At 45.4% G+C, this 21886-nt stretch overlaps 1 protein-coding gene across 4 annotated transcripts in view; it reads right to left on the bottom strand.

The window, feature by feature from the left end:
- The window catches only part of Cyth1 (cytohesin 1), an 84546-nt gene that overhangs the window by 48005 nt on the left and 14655 nt on the right, over positions 1-21886 (bottom strand). For 2 of the 4 annotated variants that reach the window (XM_028752734.1, XM_028752736.1), the window contains exon 1: positions 1214-1428. The exons of 1 other annotated variant lie outside the window; for it this stretch is intronic. In XM_028752734.1, the coding sequence (XP_028608567.1) occupies positions 1214-1244 (31 nt within the window). In that variant the 5' untranslated portion in view covers positions 1245-1428. Of the gene's footprint in view, positions 1-1213; positions 1429-20635; positions 20688-21886 lie in introns of those variants that run through there. One more of the 4 variants, XM_028752738.1, reaches the window with a different exon arrangement.

The following is a 21886-nucleotide window of genomic DNA, read 5'->3' as shown; positions in this document are numbered from 1 at the left end:
CCCTACCCAGGCCTATCACCCCAGCCCTGGATTTAGGCATGCACCCACACTATGGGCAGCCATGACTCCTCTGATCACACTTCCTAGATGGCTGTGTAACTTGGTGGAGGATTGGCAACCAGTAACCATGAAGATGTGGCAGGCAGAGGAGCCGGTGGGCACCGCTGGCCTGGCCATGTGGTCTCACTCTGATTAGTCTAACACTATATTTTATGTCCTCTCTTGCTCTCAAAACTGTTACCCTTGGAGCTCAATACCTAGGCTAATGCAGACTCACCCTTCAAAAACAAAAGCTCCCAGTTGGCAGCTCACCCTGGCCTGGTGTCAGCCCCATTACCGCTCCCCTCTTTGAAGGCAAAGGTACTACAACACAGATGGCACAGCCTTCTCACCCAGGGGGTTTGCCCAGGGTGAGCTCTTTAGCGGTAGACTTCAAGTGTGTGCTTAGTAAGCCATGAGAGGGAAGTGAAAGGGCCGACCAGATGTCCTTTGAAGCATGATGGCCTCATCTCTCTAGGTTTCCTCTAGTACCCACAATGGCTGGCTGCAGCTGGACAGACACTGGCCCTTTGTTGCCTCAGGGCTGAAACACTGCTGTACAGCCAAGCCAGGCACAGCAGGAGTCTGCCCAGAGTCTCCTGAGCACAGTTCCACTGTTGGACCTGTGGGAGAGCAGATGAGGGAAGTGCAACAGACACCAGGAGACTTCAGTCATCACCCTGCGGCAAAGAAAGAGGAAGCCTCTACTTTGCCTACACTTCACTTAAGAAAAGTAAGAACTGATGATGCCGAACCTAGTCTGCATAACCCAGTGGATGCCTTTACTCCCAGCCCAGCTTCACTGTGGTACACAGTTCCAAGAGCTGTGGCCCAACTGCTCCTCCAGATAGTCAACAAGCAGAAGGCTGCATGCTACCACAAATATCTACTGCTTCACACAGAGCTCAAGGTAAAGCCGAGGCTGGAAGAAGCCTGGGTGATTATCATCGCCTCATCTAGAATCTCATATTTATTCACTCTCTCTGCCTACACACACACACACACACACACACACACACACGAATCTTATTCACTCAGCACACTGCAGCTCAAAGCTCTTCTGAAAGGAACAGGATAAAAACCATACTCTAACTGTGCCCTGGTCCAAAGAGACCCTCAGAATTCCACCCCAGCTACCTCAGGCACCTGGGTCCAGTCTGGGGCTGGGACTCACCATCCTCCCCTTCTCCTTCTTTAAGAACCATTGTTTGACTTCTCAGGACTGGATGGGCTTGCTGGGCTTGGCCACGAAGGAGAACTCCTAACTCACTCAGCAAAGCGTCCAAAGCAGTTTCCGGGGCTGTGGTTGGGTGGAGCTGGAAACACCTACTGGGGAGCAGTCCAGCCACTAGGACAGCTCAAAACTGCTTCTGGACTAGCAGAGGAAGAGCTAATGGCACAGGGACCAATTGGCCCACTGCAGCTTCTGTCACCACCCAGTTCCCAGGTCAAGCTCAGGCACCTTCTAGCATATTAAACAGCACTGAGTCATCTCGCCAGCTCAGCAATGGCCCACCCCGTCTTCACTCACTCAAGCAAGGATGCAGCAGCTGCTTCTTTCTGCCTCACCTCCTCAATCTTCCCAGGTCATCTCCCAGTTAGAAAGCTGCACATCATCACCCACAGACAACAACAAGACAGCGACCACCACAGCGTGCTATCAAACCCCAGCTACCAGTACAAGGCCTGGGGATGAGAAAGGCCACGCTCCCAGTCCACAGTAGGTCAGTTTCAACCCCTTTCTGACTTCTGTAGTTTTTAACACACACATAACAACTACATACTTATGATGGTCTGTCTGATAATTCCATATACACAATGTTTAGATCCAAAATTAAGGGGAGTAATGTATTTCATTGTCCTTCAATGTGTATGGGAAACTTCCAAGTCTTCTCATCATAAAATGTGGGGCTGGCAAGATGGTTTAGTGGGTAGAGTTTGACTCCCAGAATGCACGTAAGTGGAAGAAGACAACCAACTTCCACAAGTTGTCTTCTGACCACTGCACTCCCATGATGGCATTCACAAACCCCTCACCTCAGCACAATAAATACATAAATGTAAATAATAGTAATAACTAATAATAATAAAAAATCAGGAAGCCAGATGTGATAGTGCATGCCAGCACTCGGGAAGCGGAGGCAGTTAGATCTCTGAGTTCGAGGCCAGCCTGCTCTACAGAGGAAGTTCCAGAATAGCCAGGGCCACAAAGAGAAACCCTGTCTTGAAAAACCTAAGTAAGTAAGTAATAATAGGCCAGGCCAGCCAGATGGTTCCACAGGTAAAGCACTCGACATACCGGCTGTCTTGGTCTTTAAGGAGCCACCACAGTGTCTGCTGCAACGATGCACCATGTACCTGTGTCCTCGGGGCTTTTAGCTGGCATCATTCTGAATGATCGAATGATATTGAGTATTTTAAATATTTTGGTCATTTTTGTTGCCAGGCTTTGTGGTTTTTTGTTTGTTTGCTTGCTTGTTTGGTTCCTTGAGACAGAGCCTTGCCTTATAGCCCAAACTGGCCTTGAACTCTCGATGTCCTCCTAAGCTTGTGAAGTGCTAGAATCACACACAGGCTATGTCATCATGCCCAGCGCATCTGTGGCTTTCTGGATTGCTTCTTTAAAGAAAGCTCGATTTCAATCTCCTGCTCTTTGTTTTTCTGTTGTCTCTGCATCTGTTTGTTTTAGACAGCCGCCTGTAGTCTGAGCTGGCATCAAACTCCCTACGTAGCTGACGATGACCTCACTTCTCATCTTCCTGCTCCACCTCCCAAGTGCTTAGATGCAGACAAGCACCACCATGCCCAGCCACTGGCTTGGTTTTAATTAGGATTTTTTCTATGTGGTTCCTTGTATATTGGATATTATATTTTCTACATAGCTGACATATTTTTCTCAAAAGCTTTTCCGTGTGATAAAATTGCACTGGTCTGGTTTCGCCTTTGTCTGGGGCTCTTAGCCACAGTATCGATATCTATAAGATCTTACAGTGCTGCCCTACGTTTCCTATTGGTTTTGTCCTTTTTACTCTACTTCAGGTCATCTGAAGTTAATTGTTTATGATAGAGAGAAGGGTCAGGTTTCATTCTTTCATATGTGGGCACCCAGTTTCTCTGGCACCAATGTTGGTGTTTTTGTTGAAAGTCAGTTGGCTACAGACATGTGACTTCTGGGTTCCCACTTGTGCTTCAGTGCCTGTGTGACAACATCATGCTGTATGGACTGCTGTTGCCCTGAAGTGTGTGCTGACATCAGGTGTGGATGCCCCCCTTCCTCTGGCAGTGCTCATCTGCTCAGGATTACGATGGTCATTAGGGACTTTGTGAGGATTTGTTGTTCCTCTCTGTGAAGAGGGCACTGCTGTGTGATCCACACTTACTCCCAAGCCTGCACTGTGTGTGACAAGCAACACTAATCTAGAACTAGATTATGTTGCTCCCAAGGAAGACAAGCTCAAAGTAAGCTTCGGTTTACCTCCTCCGCCACCCTCAACGCTGAGCAGGGTTGCTCGGCCTTGGCAAGGATTCTGGGGGACATCAGCCCCTGCTAGCTATTCTGACGGCAATCACTGTGAAGCTGCACACTGCACTGGGTAGTGCCCCCTTCCTGGCTTCTGACACAGCACATCAAGATGTTCTGTTCTGCATGTTTTTGATGTTCATGAGACACATTCACAAATGAAAGTATAGAACAGTAGCAGGCAGCCTCATCCTGCCCTGTGACAACCACTGAGGGTGCTGTGGGTTTGGTCTGCCTTCTTCTGCATGCAATGTACATTATATGTGTCTCTCTTGCCGTACACATATATGTATACACATCACAAAGTTAGTAACTGTTTTTGAATGCTGTTTATAAACACCTCATTTTACTTTGTGTATGTGTTTACAGGTGTGTTCACAGGTGTGTGTATCAAATATTTCCTCAGTTGCTTTTTCTCTCTCTCTTTCCTTCCCTTCCCTTCCTTACTTCCCTTCCCTTCCCCTCTCTCCCTCCCTCACTCCCTCCCTCCACCCCCCTCTTTCTTTTTTTCCTGAGACAGAGTCTCTCTACATAGTCCCGCTGTCTTGGAACTCACTATGTAGATGAAGCTGGCCTCAAACTCAGAAATCTGCCTGCCTCTGCCTCTCAATTGCTGGGACTAAAGGTGTGTGCCACCATGCCCAGCTCTTCATCTGATTTTTAGGAGTGGGTTTCTCAGTGAATCCTCATTGGAGATCACTGATCCAGCTAGACTTGCTGGCCAGAAAGGCCCTGGGACCCTCCTGTCTCCACCTCCTCCAGCAATGAAATTACACACCTGACTTTTACAGGGGAGTGGGATGGGATTCAGAGTGTCATGTGTACATGGCACTTTACCAATTGAGCCATACTCTAGCCCTGGTTTTTCAGGACTACAAAAGGTGTCATGTGTTTTCATTCTTACAGCCTGTAACTTTCAAGCAGGCCCAATCTCAGTGCCCTGTACACATGCTCCGGACATAGCTCGAGTTCTCCCCCTTAAGACTCTCTTACAAGTAGGGTTCCTTGATCCAGAAAAGTGTGCCCTGTGTTCCTGGGGTGGACTGTGAGGATCCTTAGCAAGCTGTCTGAAACAACACAAGTAAGACCATGACATCACTGGGTGGTGTCCTAGTTTCATTTCTGTTAATGTGACAAATACCCTGGTTAAATACAACTCTGGGGAGAAAGGGTTTATTTGGCTTAAAATTCCCGGAGGCAGTCCCTCAATTCAGGGAAGCCAAGGCAGGAACTTCAAGCAGTGAATCACAGCACATCCACAGCCAAGAGCTGAGAGAAATGAATATACCCACACCGTCTGCTTACTTATTTTGTCTTAGTTAGCTTTAGGGCCCAGCCCATGAAATGGTGAGCTCACAGTGGTCTGTGAACTTTTACATCAATTAACAACCAACCAAGGAATCCCCACAGACATGCCCAGAGGCCAACCCGATCCAGGCAAGTCTCAGCTCTCAAGTCACTCCCTTCCCAGGAGATTGCACGGTGTGGTGGTGTGGTCGAGTTGAGTTGACGGTTAAATCTAAGCAGTACTGGTAGCTTTCACTAAGTCTTCTCTCTGTGCCTTGCTGATGTGGCCTACCTTGTGTAGTCCTGAAACCCTCTTTGGGTGAATGTCTTCTTCAATCTCTGCCCTTGAAGAATCTTCTATCACTGCATTTGGCTGTATTCAAAGCCTGTTTAATGGTTCCTAACCCCTATTTCTACCTCTGGAATTAGATCTGATTTCCAGTTGATCTTGACTTGGGAAGGACAGGTCACTTCTGTTCTCCATCTCCTGGCAGTGGGACAGCATGTGTCTGGTTTCCTAGAGTTTGATCTGTCCAGACAGACCCACACTGACTGCACTGACGGGTGGGGACATTCCCAGTGCTGATCTCTACACTGGCCTCACTGCCATCAGGGCTGCCTTTCCTGGAGCGTAAGAACACTTCTGCTCCATGAGCTCCTGTCCACACCTTGTAGGTTTTTTCCTACTGATTGTCATCCTTCCTACTGCTTTGTAGGACAGAACAGACTATTTAGAACATGTGATGCAATCTACAACTTATTTTTAACCCTAATTCTACCTCCAGTTTTACATATCTTTTTAAAAACTAATCAAATCTATAATCTTTCCTTTCTACCATTTCCCCCAATAGGGTCCTTGAGTACAGTCGGTATGGGCTGCAGAGACATCAAGGACTAAATGGACACAGTGTTTCCCCTGTGTGGGATGAGGAAGACCCTGGGCCACTCCTGGAATATGCTCTGGGGCTCTGGAGAGTGTGGGTTTCAGTGGGGAGCTGGAAGGACTGTAAGGAGGTGAGGTTGCAGGGCAGATGCCTTTGGAGGGCTGTGGGGGCCCTTGGGCTGTTTTAAGGGCAGCGGTTTCTGTTCTGGGTGAGATGAATGACCACTATCATGTTCTGGGCAGATCAGAGACATCCGATTTCCTTTGTAACACACCACCTGGGGTGCTGGTAAGAGCATAGACTTCAGGCAGCCATGGCAGAAGCCGTATAATCCAAGAAGCTGCTGAGGGATGAAGCTAAGCAATAAAAAGCTCAAATCCCTACTCTATTTATCTCTAAGGTAGTGCCGGGGCCTACTGATGGACTCCATGTGACGTGCAAAGAGTCAAGACCTGAGGAGGTAAAAATATGGACTCCATCTTCTGAGCATAGGCCACACACTGGCCCCACAGCTTCTGCTCCCCAGCCCTTTCCCTCGACCCCATGAACCCTTACACCCCTACTCCTCAGGATCTCACAGCCTTATCCCTTGGGTCCCTGTGATTCACATCCTCTATAAATCAGGACTTTACAGCCCTGTCTCCCAGTTCCCTGATTACAGCAACTCAAAGCCCTGTCTATCAGCTTCTGGCTTTGGGCTATCACAAATCTCACCTCCATTATTTAATGATCCATTCTTTGTATAATTCTCAAAACGTGAATCAAGGGCTAGAGAGATGGCTCAGTGGTTAAAAGCACTGGCTGTTCTTCCAGAGGTACTGAGTTCAATTCCCAGCACCCACATGGTGGCTCAAAACCACCTGTAATGGGATCTGATGCCCTCTTCTGGTGTGTCAGCAACAACATGCTCATATACATTAAAGTGAGTCAAAGCAGCTCATACGGCAGCTACTATTCCTACTAGGGCTGATCATGAGACTTCATGGAAGACCAGGGGACAGGCCTGAGTCCTAGCTTCTGTGAGCCCAAGCAGAAAAGCTGTGTTACAAACTGGAATGCAACAGAAGCCCCTGACCATGTCACAATGCCCTCTGCTTGATTTCTGCTACCTGAAGCTAGTGCAGCATTAACTCTGTTAACTACAAAAGGAATAAAGAAACCTGTCATAAGTCCAAAAGCACCATGTTTGACTCAAAGGAAAGTAACTACATAATTATCATCCTTACTAGGCAAGGTATGTGGTATACCCGGTAATCCCAACACTCAGGATCCTGAGGTGGGGGGGATCACAAGCTAGAAGCCCACCTGAACTACACAGCAAGACCATCTGTCTCAAAGTCTAAACAACAACATCCAGAGTCTACAGGCACAGGCCTGTAATAGTAACTAATTAAAAGGCTGAGGCAGAGGACTACAAATTCAAGCCTAACTCCCATGCTACAAAGTACATTCAAGGCCAGGCTAAGTAACTTATCAGAACTCTACATAAATAGGAGGTAGGTCAGTAAAAGAGCATTCACCTAGCTTTATCTTACAGATTGGGAAAGAGAACTTGAAAGCCGGCAATAGTAAGAGTTCCAGCATCCTAGCTGACTTTGGTAGCGCACATCTTCAATCCCAGCACTCCAGAGGCAGAGTCAAGTAGATCTCTATGAGTTCAAGGCCAGCCTAGTCTACAACAGTGAGTTCTGAGGAGTTAAGGCTGCATATTGAGACACTTGTCTCAGAAGCAAAAAACATAAACTAAACCCAACCCTAGTTTGCAGCATCTCGTTAACATACATAGAACTATCCAGAACACTGGAACATAAAGAATCTCACATACTAGACATGGCTATAGCCAGTGCCAAATGGAGTCTCCTAGAAAGGTCACTATGCATTTACCTGAATGGGAACAGTTAGGAAGTTCCCACGTACATTTGAAATAACAAAAGCAGACCAAGGCTCAGAAGAGGGCTTCAGATGCTGTGGAGCTCCACAGGAGCTGAGGAGGCCCTACACTGGGTGGGAAACCAGCCAAGCAGAAGACATTGGAAAGCTACGCATAAATCATGTGTCACGGCGTTCCTACTCGAGTTTGTTTTTAAAATAAATTTTATTGTGCATATTTAAGGTGTACAACATGATGCTCTGGAAGACATATAGGGCAAGTCAGCACACCTGTCATCACTGTACTGACACTTGTGTTCCCACAGCAGGAATACAAGGCTTTACTGCTCCTCCATGCTCCCCAGCACAGCTCACTGCTTAGCTGCTGGAGCTTCTCAGTGAGCTTTCACTGTCTTGACCTACACCTCACACACTGACGCAGGAGTCTAGACTCAAGGTGTTTCATGGTTCCAAATAATTAAGACACTTAAACATATTTAATCCTTTACTCCCAGCCTCCCGAAATGGATGAGGTAAGAACATAACAGAGATGGCTGCCTTGCATGGCTCTGGATGACATGAACACGTCTGTGATCTGTGCTTCACTGCCATGCTGATTCTCCAGTCTAGAGCACTTCCTGCCTGGTTCACACGTTGTAGCTTAGCTTTTCCACACGGCTACCCACCAAGTAAAATTACACACACATTTTTGATGAGACCACTACTTATCACTTAAAAATAAATACATGGGTTAGAGATGGCTCAGCTATTAAGGGCGAGGCTCACAACCGAAAATAAAAATAAACATTGCCTACAGAATATGCCACAGATGAAATCAGCACAGTGGCATGAAGGGTCACTGTTTCCTGTCTCATGTCTGTCACTGATTAATTGTCAAATTCTACCACAGCATAAAACAGTACCAACAGGGTCACGTGTACCAAGCACTGTGTTCAAAGGTGTCTTCCAGAGAAGAAGACTCCAGGATAAAGGGGGTGATACTGCTGAGATCCCAAAACCTGTTCCCATTCCCTGACAAGCCTCTCTGGCACCTGGACACCTATGGGGTTCTCATGGCTGCTAGAACAAGTGTGTATGAGGTAGAATAATAACACTTTTATTACCAAAATGAAGAGTCAACCTTAGCAAGGCGTCAAAACAAACACAGACCTAATGCATGCCTTTGCCCATGTTATATGCTGCCTGCCCCCCTCCCTCCTTCAGGTTCTCATTTGTCTAGGCTGGCTTTGAACTTGCAACCGAGGAAGCTCAACTCCTAAGTGCTAGGATTACAAAAGTGCGTCACCATGAACATCTCTTGTTTTATTTTATTTTTTCTAAGACGGGTAACTGACATTTGCAAGAAAAAAAATACAACACAGAAAAGGTATAATGTTGTAAAACCAGGAAGATTGATCTTATTCCTTTGTTAAGAAAATCTATTACTAGTGTCATCAAGTGTCCCAGAGTGAGCACTGTATGGCTCAGGTTCCCTGTATGTCATGAGGACAGACAGCCCTGCCATAATGCCCTCAGAGAAGACCCACAGTCCTCCTAGAATGCAGTGGTGTCCAGAGTATCCAGAAGACTCACAGCTAAAGTGACTCTCTGGAGGCAATGACGTAAGGCCCCAATTGACCACAGACCAGAGATGTTGGGAGATACATCTTTCAGACTTCACTGACATGTTACTGATGCTGGGGAGACACTTCCCTCCATGGCAGAGAACACACTGCATGATCCGCAGGAAAGAGTGATGGAGCTGATGGTGTTTAACCTTCACACCACACTTCAGTGTGGCTACTGTAGGGCCTTTACATATCTTTTAAGTGAAGTGAACAGAAATTTACTTTAATTAATTAGTTAGTTAATTAAAAAGTTTTTAAAAATAAACTAAATAGGAAAACCTCTTGTATCTGGAGGCTGAGTCTATGCTGCCCTCTGCTGGCTACATGAATACACTGTTGCTCGCCATGGCTGCTAAGTTACCTTTGAATGAGTTTGGTGCAACCCTAATGTAGGAGACACATGTTGTGATTATGTGGCAACTTTCAGCCTCACTCTCCCTTAGGGCTTTTCTTTCCCCTTCATGCCTTGAGACTGGATCTCACTTTGTAGCCTTGGCTTATCTCACACTCATTATGTAGACCAGGATAGCCTCCAAGTCACTGCTGCCTCTGCCATCCAGCCAGCCTCCCACTGTCCAGCAGGTGTCCCCTTGAAGTGTGCATTGAATGCTACCTGCCCCGGCCCTTCTTTGAGCACCCTACCACCTTGTTCTCCCCTGCACCCCACCCCTCCCACATGCTTTCTCTTGTACCTCATCCCATGATACTGCAGAGGCACAGTTTGCCTAAACTCTGAAACTCCTAAATGGCAGCTCCTTGGTGCCAAAACTCCACAGGCCAGCACTGGGGAGGCAGAGGCAGGTGGATCTCTGTGAGTTCGAGGCCAGCCTGGTCTACAGAGTAAGTCCAAGACAGCCAGGGCTACACAGAGAAACCCTGTCTCAAAATAACAACAACAAAACAAACAAACACAGACCTTCACGGACAAGGAGTTTTCTGAGAGGCTAAATGCCAGTCCAAAAAATCTCATGCTATTAAATAAAGCATAAACATTGAATAAACAGCCTGGGTTGTTTTATAAACACAATGAGATTTTTAAAATATTTCACTGATGGCATATCTTCCTGCACTTCCTTCCTCCTAGTTTAAACTGCATGAGGAATACATGATGACTGTACTTCTGTGGTCCCAGGGCATGCACAGTACATGAAACACAGAAGGAAAAATCCTGAGCTCACTAACAGCCCAAGAGGAAGCCTCCATCCATGCTTGAGAACGGTCTCCAGACCATTTTCTCTGAGTTCAGCAAACACCTACATGTCCTGTGGGGAGGGTGGTATGCAGTAGACTAACAGCACTTTCTATGAGGTGTCACAGAAGGAGGCTGCACCTCAGGTCCTATCCATGGGTGAGCTCCACAGGAGAGTCTCTTTGAACAGAGAGCATTCTCTACCATCTCCCGCTGCCTGTACCTGTGGGATTCTGAGATAGAATCAGAGCTGAGTTCCAGTTAACTGAAACAGCTCTTCACTGTTATCTGAAAATTTCTGAATGGGCAGAGAGGCTATAAACCCATGAACCCTGTGGTCACATCTTATGTGACTATGCCAGGAACTGAATGCAGTGCGCTTACTCAGACAGTCCACCTCCCACGTAAACGCCCTTTCTGTTCAGACCTCAGGGCACCTCACCTGAGTTCATTTCTAAAAACTTAAATACTATTATTTGTCTTGTTTTGTTAAGAGAGGGTCTCTGTAACCCAGATAAGCCTCACCTCACTATGTAACTGAGGATGACCTTGAACTCCTGACTCTCTTCCACCACCACATGCTAGGACTACAGGCGCACACCATCACAGGAGGCTTCCATTGCATTTAGCTGTCAAGTCTCTTCTGTCACTTTCAGCCCATGGCGGACACTCAGCGCTCCAGGATTTAGGGCTTGACACATGAGCAGAACCTCATCAGTTCCTCGGCTTCCATTTGTCAGCTGTTTTCTTCAGGTTACTCTGAAGTCATACAATTTAGATAAGAATAACATAAAATGAGGTCACATCTGGGTCAGAGGTATGTGAGACCAATCGATCTTTTGACAGCATCAATGGCCCTGAACACTGGGTAAAGGAGAGTAACCCAGGCTTCTATGAAGCCACTAGTCTCTTACTAGGGAGACTCTTGCTTCTCAGCCTCTTCTGCGTGGTAATTCACTGCTGGTGTCCTCAAGGTGGCTCTGTTTCTGAACTCTACTGCTTTCTGCCATCACAAGATCTTCCAGACAGGCTCATTTTGTTATTTGTCATGCCAGGCCATGGCATCAACTATCTTGCCAAGGACTGGAATCCTTTGAACGTAGATGGTATTTGGAAATCAAGATCAGAGTTCCTGAGTGCACTGAGTGAACAACTGTAACTGTGAAGGTATTCAATACCTGCAGGAAGAGGCACTAGCCACTCTCTCCTTCCTACTGGGTAGGATGCCAAGCACACACTCGGTGCTCTATTGGCTGAGTTCTTATTGCTGCTGGTTGTGTATGCTCTACATGTAGCTTGGGTAGTGAGCCTCTGTATCTATGTGCTACATATATTTCCAACCCCATTGCCCTCTTAACTTTCTTCCTGAGGCCTTTGGCTCCACAAAAGTTCCTTTATCTATAGTCTAGTCTATCAAACTAGTCTTTATGACTTCTGGGTTTAGGAGTGTGACTTAGGAGGTAGTGTTCCCAATAAAACTAAAATCATCACCAAATTTACATCTCTGTGTCTATCTGTGTATCTGTGTATCTATCTGTCTATCTATCTATCTATCTATCTATCTATCTATCTTTAACCTAAACTCATCTGCAGCTGATTAAGGTACAAAATGACAAATAGATCTAAACTTCTTTCTGAATAGATAGTCAACTGTCATCAACATCTACAGAAATGTCACCAGGATCAGAAAATCCTTGGAGTCAGCTGCCTGGGCCTGTGTTGGACAGAAATCACCTGCTCTCTCCATGTGAGAATTTTCTCATCTAGAAAATACATTTTTATACTTCACAGCCAGGCATGTAGTCCATGCCTATAGCTCTAGCTAAGGTAGGAGGGTCCTGAATTTGAGGACCTGGGCTATGTAGAGAGGGTTTGTGAAGCAAGAAAAGGAAGAAGAAGGGAGGAGGGAGGGAAAGCAGATAATAGGTTATATTAATTTTAAGACTATACTTTATTTAATCAAATATAGCTGAAACAGCACTTCAACATGTAACCAATATAATAATTATAATGGTGTTTCACATATGTATGAAGTATATATGTATATTTACTTCAAGTGCTTAATGTCTGTCATATAAGATAGGGTATACCAGACTATCTCAACAATTAGTTGTATATTTTTTGATATATCATATATGTACAGGTGAAAAGTATTTAAAAAGCTGAATGTCTATTATTGAGAAAAATCTCTTAGAAAGCCAAAACCAAGGATTTATTACTGTAATAAACAGTTGTGTGTGTGTATAAAATATACATATATATGTATATATGTAATTGTAGAACATTGGTACAAACTTCCTCTTTAAGACGACACAAAACAGGGACTAGAGAAATGGCTCAGTGGTTAAGAGTACTGGATGCTCTTCTAAGATCCTGAGTTCAATTCCCAGCACCCACTGTAGTCTCATGGGATCATGGGATGTAATGCACATACAGGCAAAACACCCATATACATAAATAAATAAATCTTTCTTTTAAAAATTTGGAAGAAATGAAGGCTGCACACCATCAATGACTTAATTTTCTACCCTAATTTTCTCTAGCATAAATCCTTGAAAAGATTAAGTTCTCATGTAGCAGTCAATGAAATAGAACAGGAAAGCCAGCATGAGGCCTAGGACAGTTGTGACAGTGTCCACACAAGTGAGAGAATCTAGCGATGAAGTGTTTGACTCTCTACAGAGCTTAACGAGGCTGCTCTCTGTAAGTCCACACACTGGCCAACTCAAGTGCCCAGAACTGAACTTACTACAATGAGAACAACTTTTACAAGGAAAAAAAATCTAAAATTTTATTGAAAGACTTTGTAAAGAAGCTGAGAGGAGCTGAACCCACACACAGAAGACTCAGCACACTGAAGAGTCAATTCCCTCTGTGAACTCCGGGCTCAGTGCTACTGCAAACCATCACCCAGAAGGTGTTACTCAGTGTTTCAGGGGTTTGGGGTGTCATGGTGCTGGCACAGGACATGGAGCTCAGAAATCTCTCTCCAGAGAAAAACTCTTTAACAGGTGATGGCACTGGTGTGTGAGCGGAGGCAAAGGGATCTGTGTTGGCACAAATGCTGCTGGGACACTATAGTGTCATACGCACACTGCCAAACAGGAGCATACACAGTCATGGAGCATTCACAACACTGGAAACTAAATGTCCACCAAAAGTACAGCCAATGTTTCTATTGTGGTATGTTATTACATGTTGGCAAACAAAACTACAGAATAAAATATCTCCTGAGCATTATCTTCACACACACACACACACACGCACACGCACACGCACACAGGTGCAAATGCCTTCAAAACAGAAGAATTCTTACTAAGTACAAAACAACTGCAGAGTCACAATGGCATTTTCTAACCTGGAAACTTGAGCACACCTCCCACACGGCCTTTGCCGAGGAACTTCTAAAAGAGTTCTGAGAACATCACTGATATACAAAACAGCAAAGACAGGGTCTTCAGCTGCTAAAGGTGATCCCACAGCAAAGGTGGCATGGTGCTTCCAGGTCAAGTCAGGAGGGAAGTTAGAACACAAAAGTCCCCAGCAGTCAGTCAGTCCTGAGAAGAAGGGCCACGGGATCCTCCAGAAGAACTGCCTGCCTGGAGTGGGGAGCAGGCAGGAGATAGTGCAGCTGGGTAGAGAAGGTGGCGAGGAGGGAGCACAGACAGACAGACAAATGCTTGCCAAACCTGATACTTTCAAAGAAAACCAAGAAATGTCAAACTGATGCAATAGTGCTTCTAGGAAAGGCTTTAGAGAACAGACAGAGACTGTGTGGTCCTAGTCACCTTCTATTGTATTTGGGGATGAGGAAGAATTCTCAAATGAATACTGTGGGTACCTCTATACAAAGATTTAACAGTGTTTTGAAAATGACTTTAACCTAAGAATTGTATCAGTGTTGAACATCCTTAGAGTAACATCTAAAACTGAGGGACTGGGGGATGGCTCAGCCCTTAGCACACCAGCTACTCTTACAGAGGACCCAGGTTTGGTTCCCAACAGCAAATTGCCCTAGAAGAAAGACCCAAGCAGACTCCTGCCACTTCAGCTATGGAAACCCCCAATGGCCCTTTCTGTTTGGCCAGGCCTGCTGAGTAATGTGGCCTTTTATGCCTGGTTGTCACTAATGTCCTCCAGGCCCAGCTACTCTAGAGTTGTTCACCCCTTTAACAGCTCAATAATGTTCACTAGATGGTCCACCGACCTCTGCCTACCTCTGACCTGCTGATGGACACCTAGGCTATGTGACTTTCTGGCTCTTTTGACAAGTGCTGCTGTGAGGACTCATCAATGTCTCCATATGGTTCGTCACCTTAAACGACAGTGTCTAGCACTCTGAATGGTGTATTCTGCTTTTCTGGATCCTATCATCTTTCAAAGTTGACTCCAGAGCCTCTCTCAGCTGTCCGTCAACTGTGACCACACAAAGGAAACAGAGTGCTGGGCCAGATTTCTGAGTTCCCTCTAAGCATTCTGATTTAACAACCTACAAGCACTGTTCTCCACTGAACATGTCCTAGGAACAGCACCTGTGACTTCCTGGGTGGCACCCAGTAAGCATACCATCAGCTTGGTGTACATAAGTGCTGACCTTCCCACTGGGAATGAACAGATGTTCCGACATGGCAGTTGCTAAGGGGACGCGTACGGTCAGGACACAGAGAAAACTGCTGTGCACTGAGGTTAAGGCGCTCCACCGCAAGCACCTGCAGTGCATTTAAAAATATAGTTTCCAGCTCCTATACAATCTTTCCAGTACTTTAAGTAGCTGGAAAACATAGGACATAAAAAGGAGGAGGAGAGAGATTATTAAATTGCTTCTTATTTTTCTCTGCATGTCTAAACCAAATTCAATTAGGAGTTTTTAGACAAACTTTTTAGCTTTCACCAAAAAAAAGCCAAACCTAGTGCAAAATTTAAGTTCACTTATGAACTCAGTTTGCTGGCAGCTCAGAGCAGGGCAGATGGGTGGGTGGGGTTTCCACTGCGGCCACTTGCTTCCGACTGGAGCAGCACACGCCCCCTTCTTGTTTCTTCCCGTTTCCTCAGTCTAATCACACAGCCCCTTGTAAAACCACAGGACCAGTGTTACAAAATGGCGGGCTCCTCCCATCTCCCTCAGAGTCAACTGACAAGCAGAGGGCCAGGGACGCTGGACCTGTGACCCGGGGCTCCTGTCAGCTCCACTGAGGCCAAGTAGGCCAACAGCTCCTTGATACTGGTCATGGATGTTAAACAGAGGTGAGAGCCCTGCTTGGTCTAACTGTTGCGTTAGAAAATAAAGGCTGGTTCAAGAGTAAAAATTAAATAAAACATCTCTAAATCTATTATTTAAACAACTACTCATAAAGTTCTCCAACTTTCTACTTAGGCTGTTTAAATGCTTGTTTAAAACAAACAGTAGATAGCAGCAGGAACAAAAGCCTTCTAGCTCCAAAAATATTCCCACCAGGGTTAGAAACAAATCAGAGACACAACAGTTAGCCAAAGCAACAAACACTGTCCTGTGTATTGTCCCGACAGCACCACACTCTAGCACATAGCTCTATAGCAATTCAGCACTTGTTGGCAAGCCACTTAAACATCAACAAAAGATGTCAAAAAATGTGATTCTATTGGGCCACATAAAGGCGTTTGTGTATGGGGTGACAGCTGGACTCTGCCATCTTGCTTCTTCACTGCTCTGTGTCCATCCAGGAGCCTACTTCACCCTACATTGGGGCTCCAGGAGATAGCAGGAGCTCAGGCAGCACTGTGGCTATCAGTTATTTCATTCTACTTACTCTGTTTTACATTAAAAAACCCCTGCATGTGCATGTGTGTATGTGTATCCAAGTATGACTAATCACATGCCATGGTGCCCATGCACAGAGCAGAAGACAACTTGGGGATATTATCTTCTCATCAGCACTTTGGTTCTGAGGACTGAATGCAGCTGTTAGTCTCAGCAGCTAGCACGCTTACCCGCTGAGCCTTCTTGACAGCCTTCCAGTTATTTAGCTCTAAAGTATCTGCCTCAAAGATTATCTCTTGGGAAAAAGCAGGCAGAAATTTACAAATTTGTGGCTTATTTCCCAAATTCCTGAAACTAGGTGGAATGCCTTTTCCCTTCCTCACAATCAAAGGGCTGACGGTTTGATTGCTGTTGTCTGAGTCCTTATTCTGGGTTTCCAGTAAATTCAGAACTTGGGAGGGAAGAGAAGAAACTCTTGTTCTCTCTTGCTATGAAGGGAAGTATCCTAGTGTTTTAGTGCTGTAGAGAGGACCCCAGGCCTTACATATAATAGACAAATGTTCTGCCACTCAATCACAACCCAAGCCCTCTTTGTTTGAAACCTGGTCTAACTATGTAGCTCAGGCTGGCCTCAGACACATGATCCTCCTGCCTTGACCTCTCTAGCGTTGGAACTAGAGGTATGTGTCACCACATTCTGCTTCTCAAAGCTTTAAAGTTTGCATTTGAAACTGAGGACACTGGGAGCCATCAAGAATATGAAAATGAAGCTGATGAACTCAGAATGAGGGGTCAGATGGCTACTAGCACCCCTAGTTAACCACAGTGCTTACAAACGGATGTTGGGGAATCTAACAGATCACATCAATTATGCAGTAATAACAATTAGAACAGAAAACAGTGCATAATGATAATCTGCCATATTGCAGTTATTAAAGGACCAATTTCTCCAAATTTTAAATTAGTATAATTACTTAAATATAATTATTGCCATCCAATTCATCAGGGACGCAAATAACTAACTCTCAGAATAACCTATAATTAAAAACTTAGTTCCAAAGCAGAAGATCATCCATCTACCTGGCAGTTCTAACACTAAATAATCCTCTAAATAATAGAGCTGTTCTCACATGAGTTTTAGAAAGAACCTCTCTAGGGCTAGGGCCGAGCTATGTTAGAGCAATTGCCTAGCATGCTTGAGACACACACACACATGCACACACCCACACATGCGCACACACACTTTTAAAGAGTAATGATTGAGTGATAACTATGTGTGATCTGTAGGTGGACAAGGCTTCCTGATGACAGGAAGGGATCCTCTATTCCTTAGGTGTAAGTGAAGGGTCAAATGACCATCAGAAGCTATGCTGTGTTGTGTCATAAACGTCATGGACACATAACTATCACAAAGATGTCATTTATTTTCATGAAGCTAAAGATGACACTCAGGCAAGTGCTCTACTGCTAGACTACAGTCCCAGCTACCTGAGCTTCTCTCAACTGGCTGTACCTGAACAGACTGTTTTCCTTACCAAACATAAAATAATTATTTTAGTGGATTCACTTTCAAAAGTCTTTAACGCCGGGCGGTGGTGGCACACACCTTTAATCCCAGCACTTGGGAGGCAGAGGCAGGCGGATTTCTGAGTTCGAGGCCAGCCTGGTCTACAGAGTGAGTTCCAGGACAGCCAGGGCTACACAGAGAAACCTTGTCTTGAAAAACAAAAACAAAAAACAAAAAAACAAAAAAAAAACAACAAAAAAAGTCTTTAACATATTTGGGAGAATAGAGGTCTCTATAAAAGATGCCTTGTCAGTCACAAAGGGATATAAGAATGCTGAGAAAGTAGGAAAAGTTCAACCACAGGCCTGTGCTCAACAAACCCAGCAAAAGGCAGATGAGGATTAGTCACAGGGTAGAAGGCAGACAGACATCATGTCACCGTGGTTTTAACTATTAAGAAACCCCATCTGAGCACAACTGCATATGCTGCTGCTGAAACATTCCCTCTATGGAATTAGCAGGATTCCTTGGCCAAATGTCCCTAGTTATGGGGAGTCCAGGAACCCTGAGTATTTCAAGTCCTGAGTGGCTGTGTGTGTAGTTGCCGTGAGCTGGCCATATGAAAGACCATGCCTCAGACCCATGGGAAATGGCAAAGCCTTCCCTCCCAGTCCAAATGCAAATGTTGATAGCGTGTCCAACTGTTGTCCAACAAAACGTCCACTGTAGTGCTCTCCCTGCCTAAAGTTTCTTCCTATCTATCTAAAACTGACTCGCTGTTCAGCTGCACACACCAGCCCCACCTCCTTGCTCAGCGGTGTATTATAAATATGCTGAGCATCCACAGAGCTAGGCTCTTCCATCAGGGAGCCCAGCCCCAACCCCAGCTTTTCTGTGTATTTGTGTATTTGTCTTTTCTTCATCCCTTCGTTTCCCCATTGCTCAAATCCCCGAGGCTGTGGAAGGAAAGACTCAGTACCTGTTCTTTTCTCTAACTAGAGTACAGTCTTTCTAGAGACTGTCCAGTCTGAAGTCTATGAAACATGGTCCTCTGAGCAGAATAGCTGTCACCTTCATCTTAGTAACTGTGACTCCTTGCAAGAGACACCAAGATTGGCTTGCAGACACTGATGTTCCCTCACTGAGGGAAGGGTAGGGAAGGCCACTGGAACTTCACCTGAGATTCTGGCTGCACCCTGCATATCCCAGACATCTGTATGTAACTCAACTCTAGCTCACGTGGCCTTAGGTCTTGGTAGGTCCTAAAGTAAGCAGAAGGCATAAGACTAGCTGAAGAGAGGACTCCCTAAGTAGCCGTGGGGAAGTTGTCCTGGCTGGGTAAGACTTTCTGAGTGCTGTGGCCACTTTTGGGTCATGCATGTTTGCTCTGTAAACTCACAGGTTCTCTAGGGTGAATTTTGGTGTATTTGTGCTTTGGTTCATCACCTGTGCCCTATAAGGTGGGGGTAGACCTTTGTTTAAGTCACCTCAGAGAAAGGGTTTCAGTAACAAGGTGTCTAAGAGATACCTGTTTAGTAAGTGAACTGAAAAATGACCTGGTACGGCTAGGGAGAGGGCTCAGTCAGTAACACACTTGTCACTCAAGTATGAGGACCTGAGTTAGGATCCCTGGCACCCAAGTAAAACGCCAGCATGGCAGCATGAGTCTGCTGAGTGGCATGGGCACTGCGGAGGAGACACTAAATTCCTGGAGTTCATTGTTGGGGTTAGGCTGGCTGGCCAGGTTCAGTGAAAGACCCTCTCTGGAAAGATGAGGTGAAGCTGGGAATGGTGGCAGATAGTGTCAAGTCCAGCACTTGGGAGCCTGAGGCAGACGGAGCACTTTGATGCCAACCTCATTTAAATAACAAGTTCCAAGGTCAGTCAGGGCCACAGAGTGAGAGACCCCGGGTCACAAAAACACAACAGAGGGAGAGAAGAAAGAGGGAAAGACATCAAACACCAACCTCTGACCTCCACATTCTTGCATACAGACACACACATCACATACACATACATACAGACTCTTGCATTCACACACACACATACTCTTATATTCATACACACATATACTCTTGCATACACACACACACACACACACACACACACACACATACACACACACATACACCACAAACATTCTTGCATTCACACAGACACATCACACAGACACATACAACTTGGGAAAGAACAGCTATACTTTTGACTGATAGAGACACAAAGCAAGATTTATAGAACAAAGTTAATCCCCACCAACACTGAGATTTAAAAAAATATTTTTAAGAGCTACTTCAAGGGGCTGGAGAGATGGCTCAGCGGTTAAGAGCACTGATTGTGCTTCCAGAGGTCCTGGGTTCATTCCCAGCAACCACATGGTAGCTCCCAACCATCTGTAATGGGATCTGATGCCCTGTTCTGGTGTGTATGAAGACAGCAACAGTGCACTCACATACATAAAATAAATCTTTTTTTAAAGAGCTATATCAAGGTAGTTCTTACAATAAATAAATATTATATTGTAAAGGGGATACTGGGGAATGGACTCAGAGGTTAAGAGCACTGTTCTTCTAAAGGACACAAGTTTATTACACACACAATGGAAACAATATGTGTTTACTTAAAGAGCACGCCACAAAACAGTCCATATTTCCTAGAAAAGAAGAGAGTGAAGAGGTAGGAATGTGCACAAGAGAAAAACTGAAAGGTGACATACGCAGTGTGAACGGAGACAGCTACAGGTCACACACTTCTATTTTTGCTTATCTTTGGCTATTTGTATAATAACTTTTCAAAATTTCCCCAAGTGCTACAGTAGAGAAAATAAAAGGGCATAACTGTTGTTAAGTAAGGCCTACCACGTGCACAACCCCACAGAAAGACAAAGGGCTCTCCAGAAGACCCGCAGGGCAAACAACCTGGCTTCAATCTTCTGAGGGTCTCCTGTGTCTGGCACCAGTATTAAGCCCTTCACTTACCCAAGTGGACAAGTAGAGGAGTACTGGAGGCACGTGCCCTCTGCTGCACAGACCAAGGCCCTTGCCTAGCACAGCTGGCACTGGTGCAGGGGCTGCTCAGGAAAAGTCGCATATGGGGAGGCTATCTCTTCAAAAACAAAACAGAAAACCACACAGAGGCACTCAGGAAGCTCGAGGAGGTAGGCAGTTAAACTTGGTATTTATAATAACGGAGTAAAGGCAGCCAGGCTTGGGTATTTTTTTATTCTTTGATCTGCTGAACCTCTTCTTAAGAACCTCTGAAAACTTAAAGCTCTCTATGGGGAATTCTGAATGGCCCAGAGCAAAACCACAGAGATCAGACTGGAGAGTTTCTAGCTGGAGAAGCGCAGCCAGCACCATGCAACATCTGCCCCTTGCAACCTTGATGGGTACAAAAGCCCTCCTGCCCTCATTCAATACAATCTATGTGGGCAATGAAGGCAGCTGACTTGCTGACCAGCCCAGTCCCTTGCAGCCTGTGCAGCTTTCCACAGGACCTTGAGGAGAATACTCTGAGGGCTGGGCGGTCTACATCTAGAGTCCCCAACAGTCCAAGCCTTAAGAATAAGTAACTATACACGTGTATCTACATCCATGTATATTTGTGTGTGGTCAGTCGTTTCTAGGTATCAGCCTGAGGTAACTTGGTTCATTAAATAGGAGTAGATTGGAAAGCCAGGATGAATTGCTTTATTTATTTTATTTTTAATTACGTGTATATGAGTGCACTTGTGTATGGCTATGTGCATGTGAGCATGGGTGCCCACTAGAGCTGGGGTTACAAGGAGCTGTGTCCTACCAGATGTGGTCCTGCCAGATGTGGCTGCTGGTAACCAAACTTGGGTCCTCTGCAAAACCAATATATGCTTTTGATCATGAAGCTGAGTCTCCGGTGCTTTTAATATTGAGCTGACTCTCCCACACCTACACTGCCCCTCTCTCCTGCTTTTCTTTTGTTTATTGAGGCAGGGTCTCTCCATGCAGCCATGATTGTTCTGAAATTTGCCATATATACCAGACTGTTGTAGAACTCAAAGATATTCACCTGCCTCTGTCTCCCATATGCTGAGGTTAAAAGCATGTGCCACCACAGCTGGCTACTTTTTTTTTAAGAGTGACATATTCTGATTTACACACACAGACACAGACACAGACACAGACACAGACACAGACACACACACACAGAGAGAGAGAGAGAGAGAGAGAGAGAGAGAGAGAGAGAGAGAGAGA

This window comes from Grammomys surdaster, unplaced genomic scaffold, assembly GCF_004785775.1.
Source record: "Grammomys surdaster isolate TR1022 unplaced genomic scaffold, NIH_TR_1.0 125940, whole genome shotgun sequence".
NCBI lineage: Eukaryota > Metazoa > Chordata > Mammalia > Rodentia > Muridae > Grammomys > Grammomys surdaster.
This window is presented reverse-complemented; position numbering and strand designations above follow the sequence as displayed.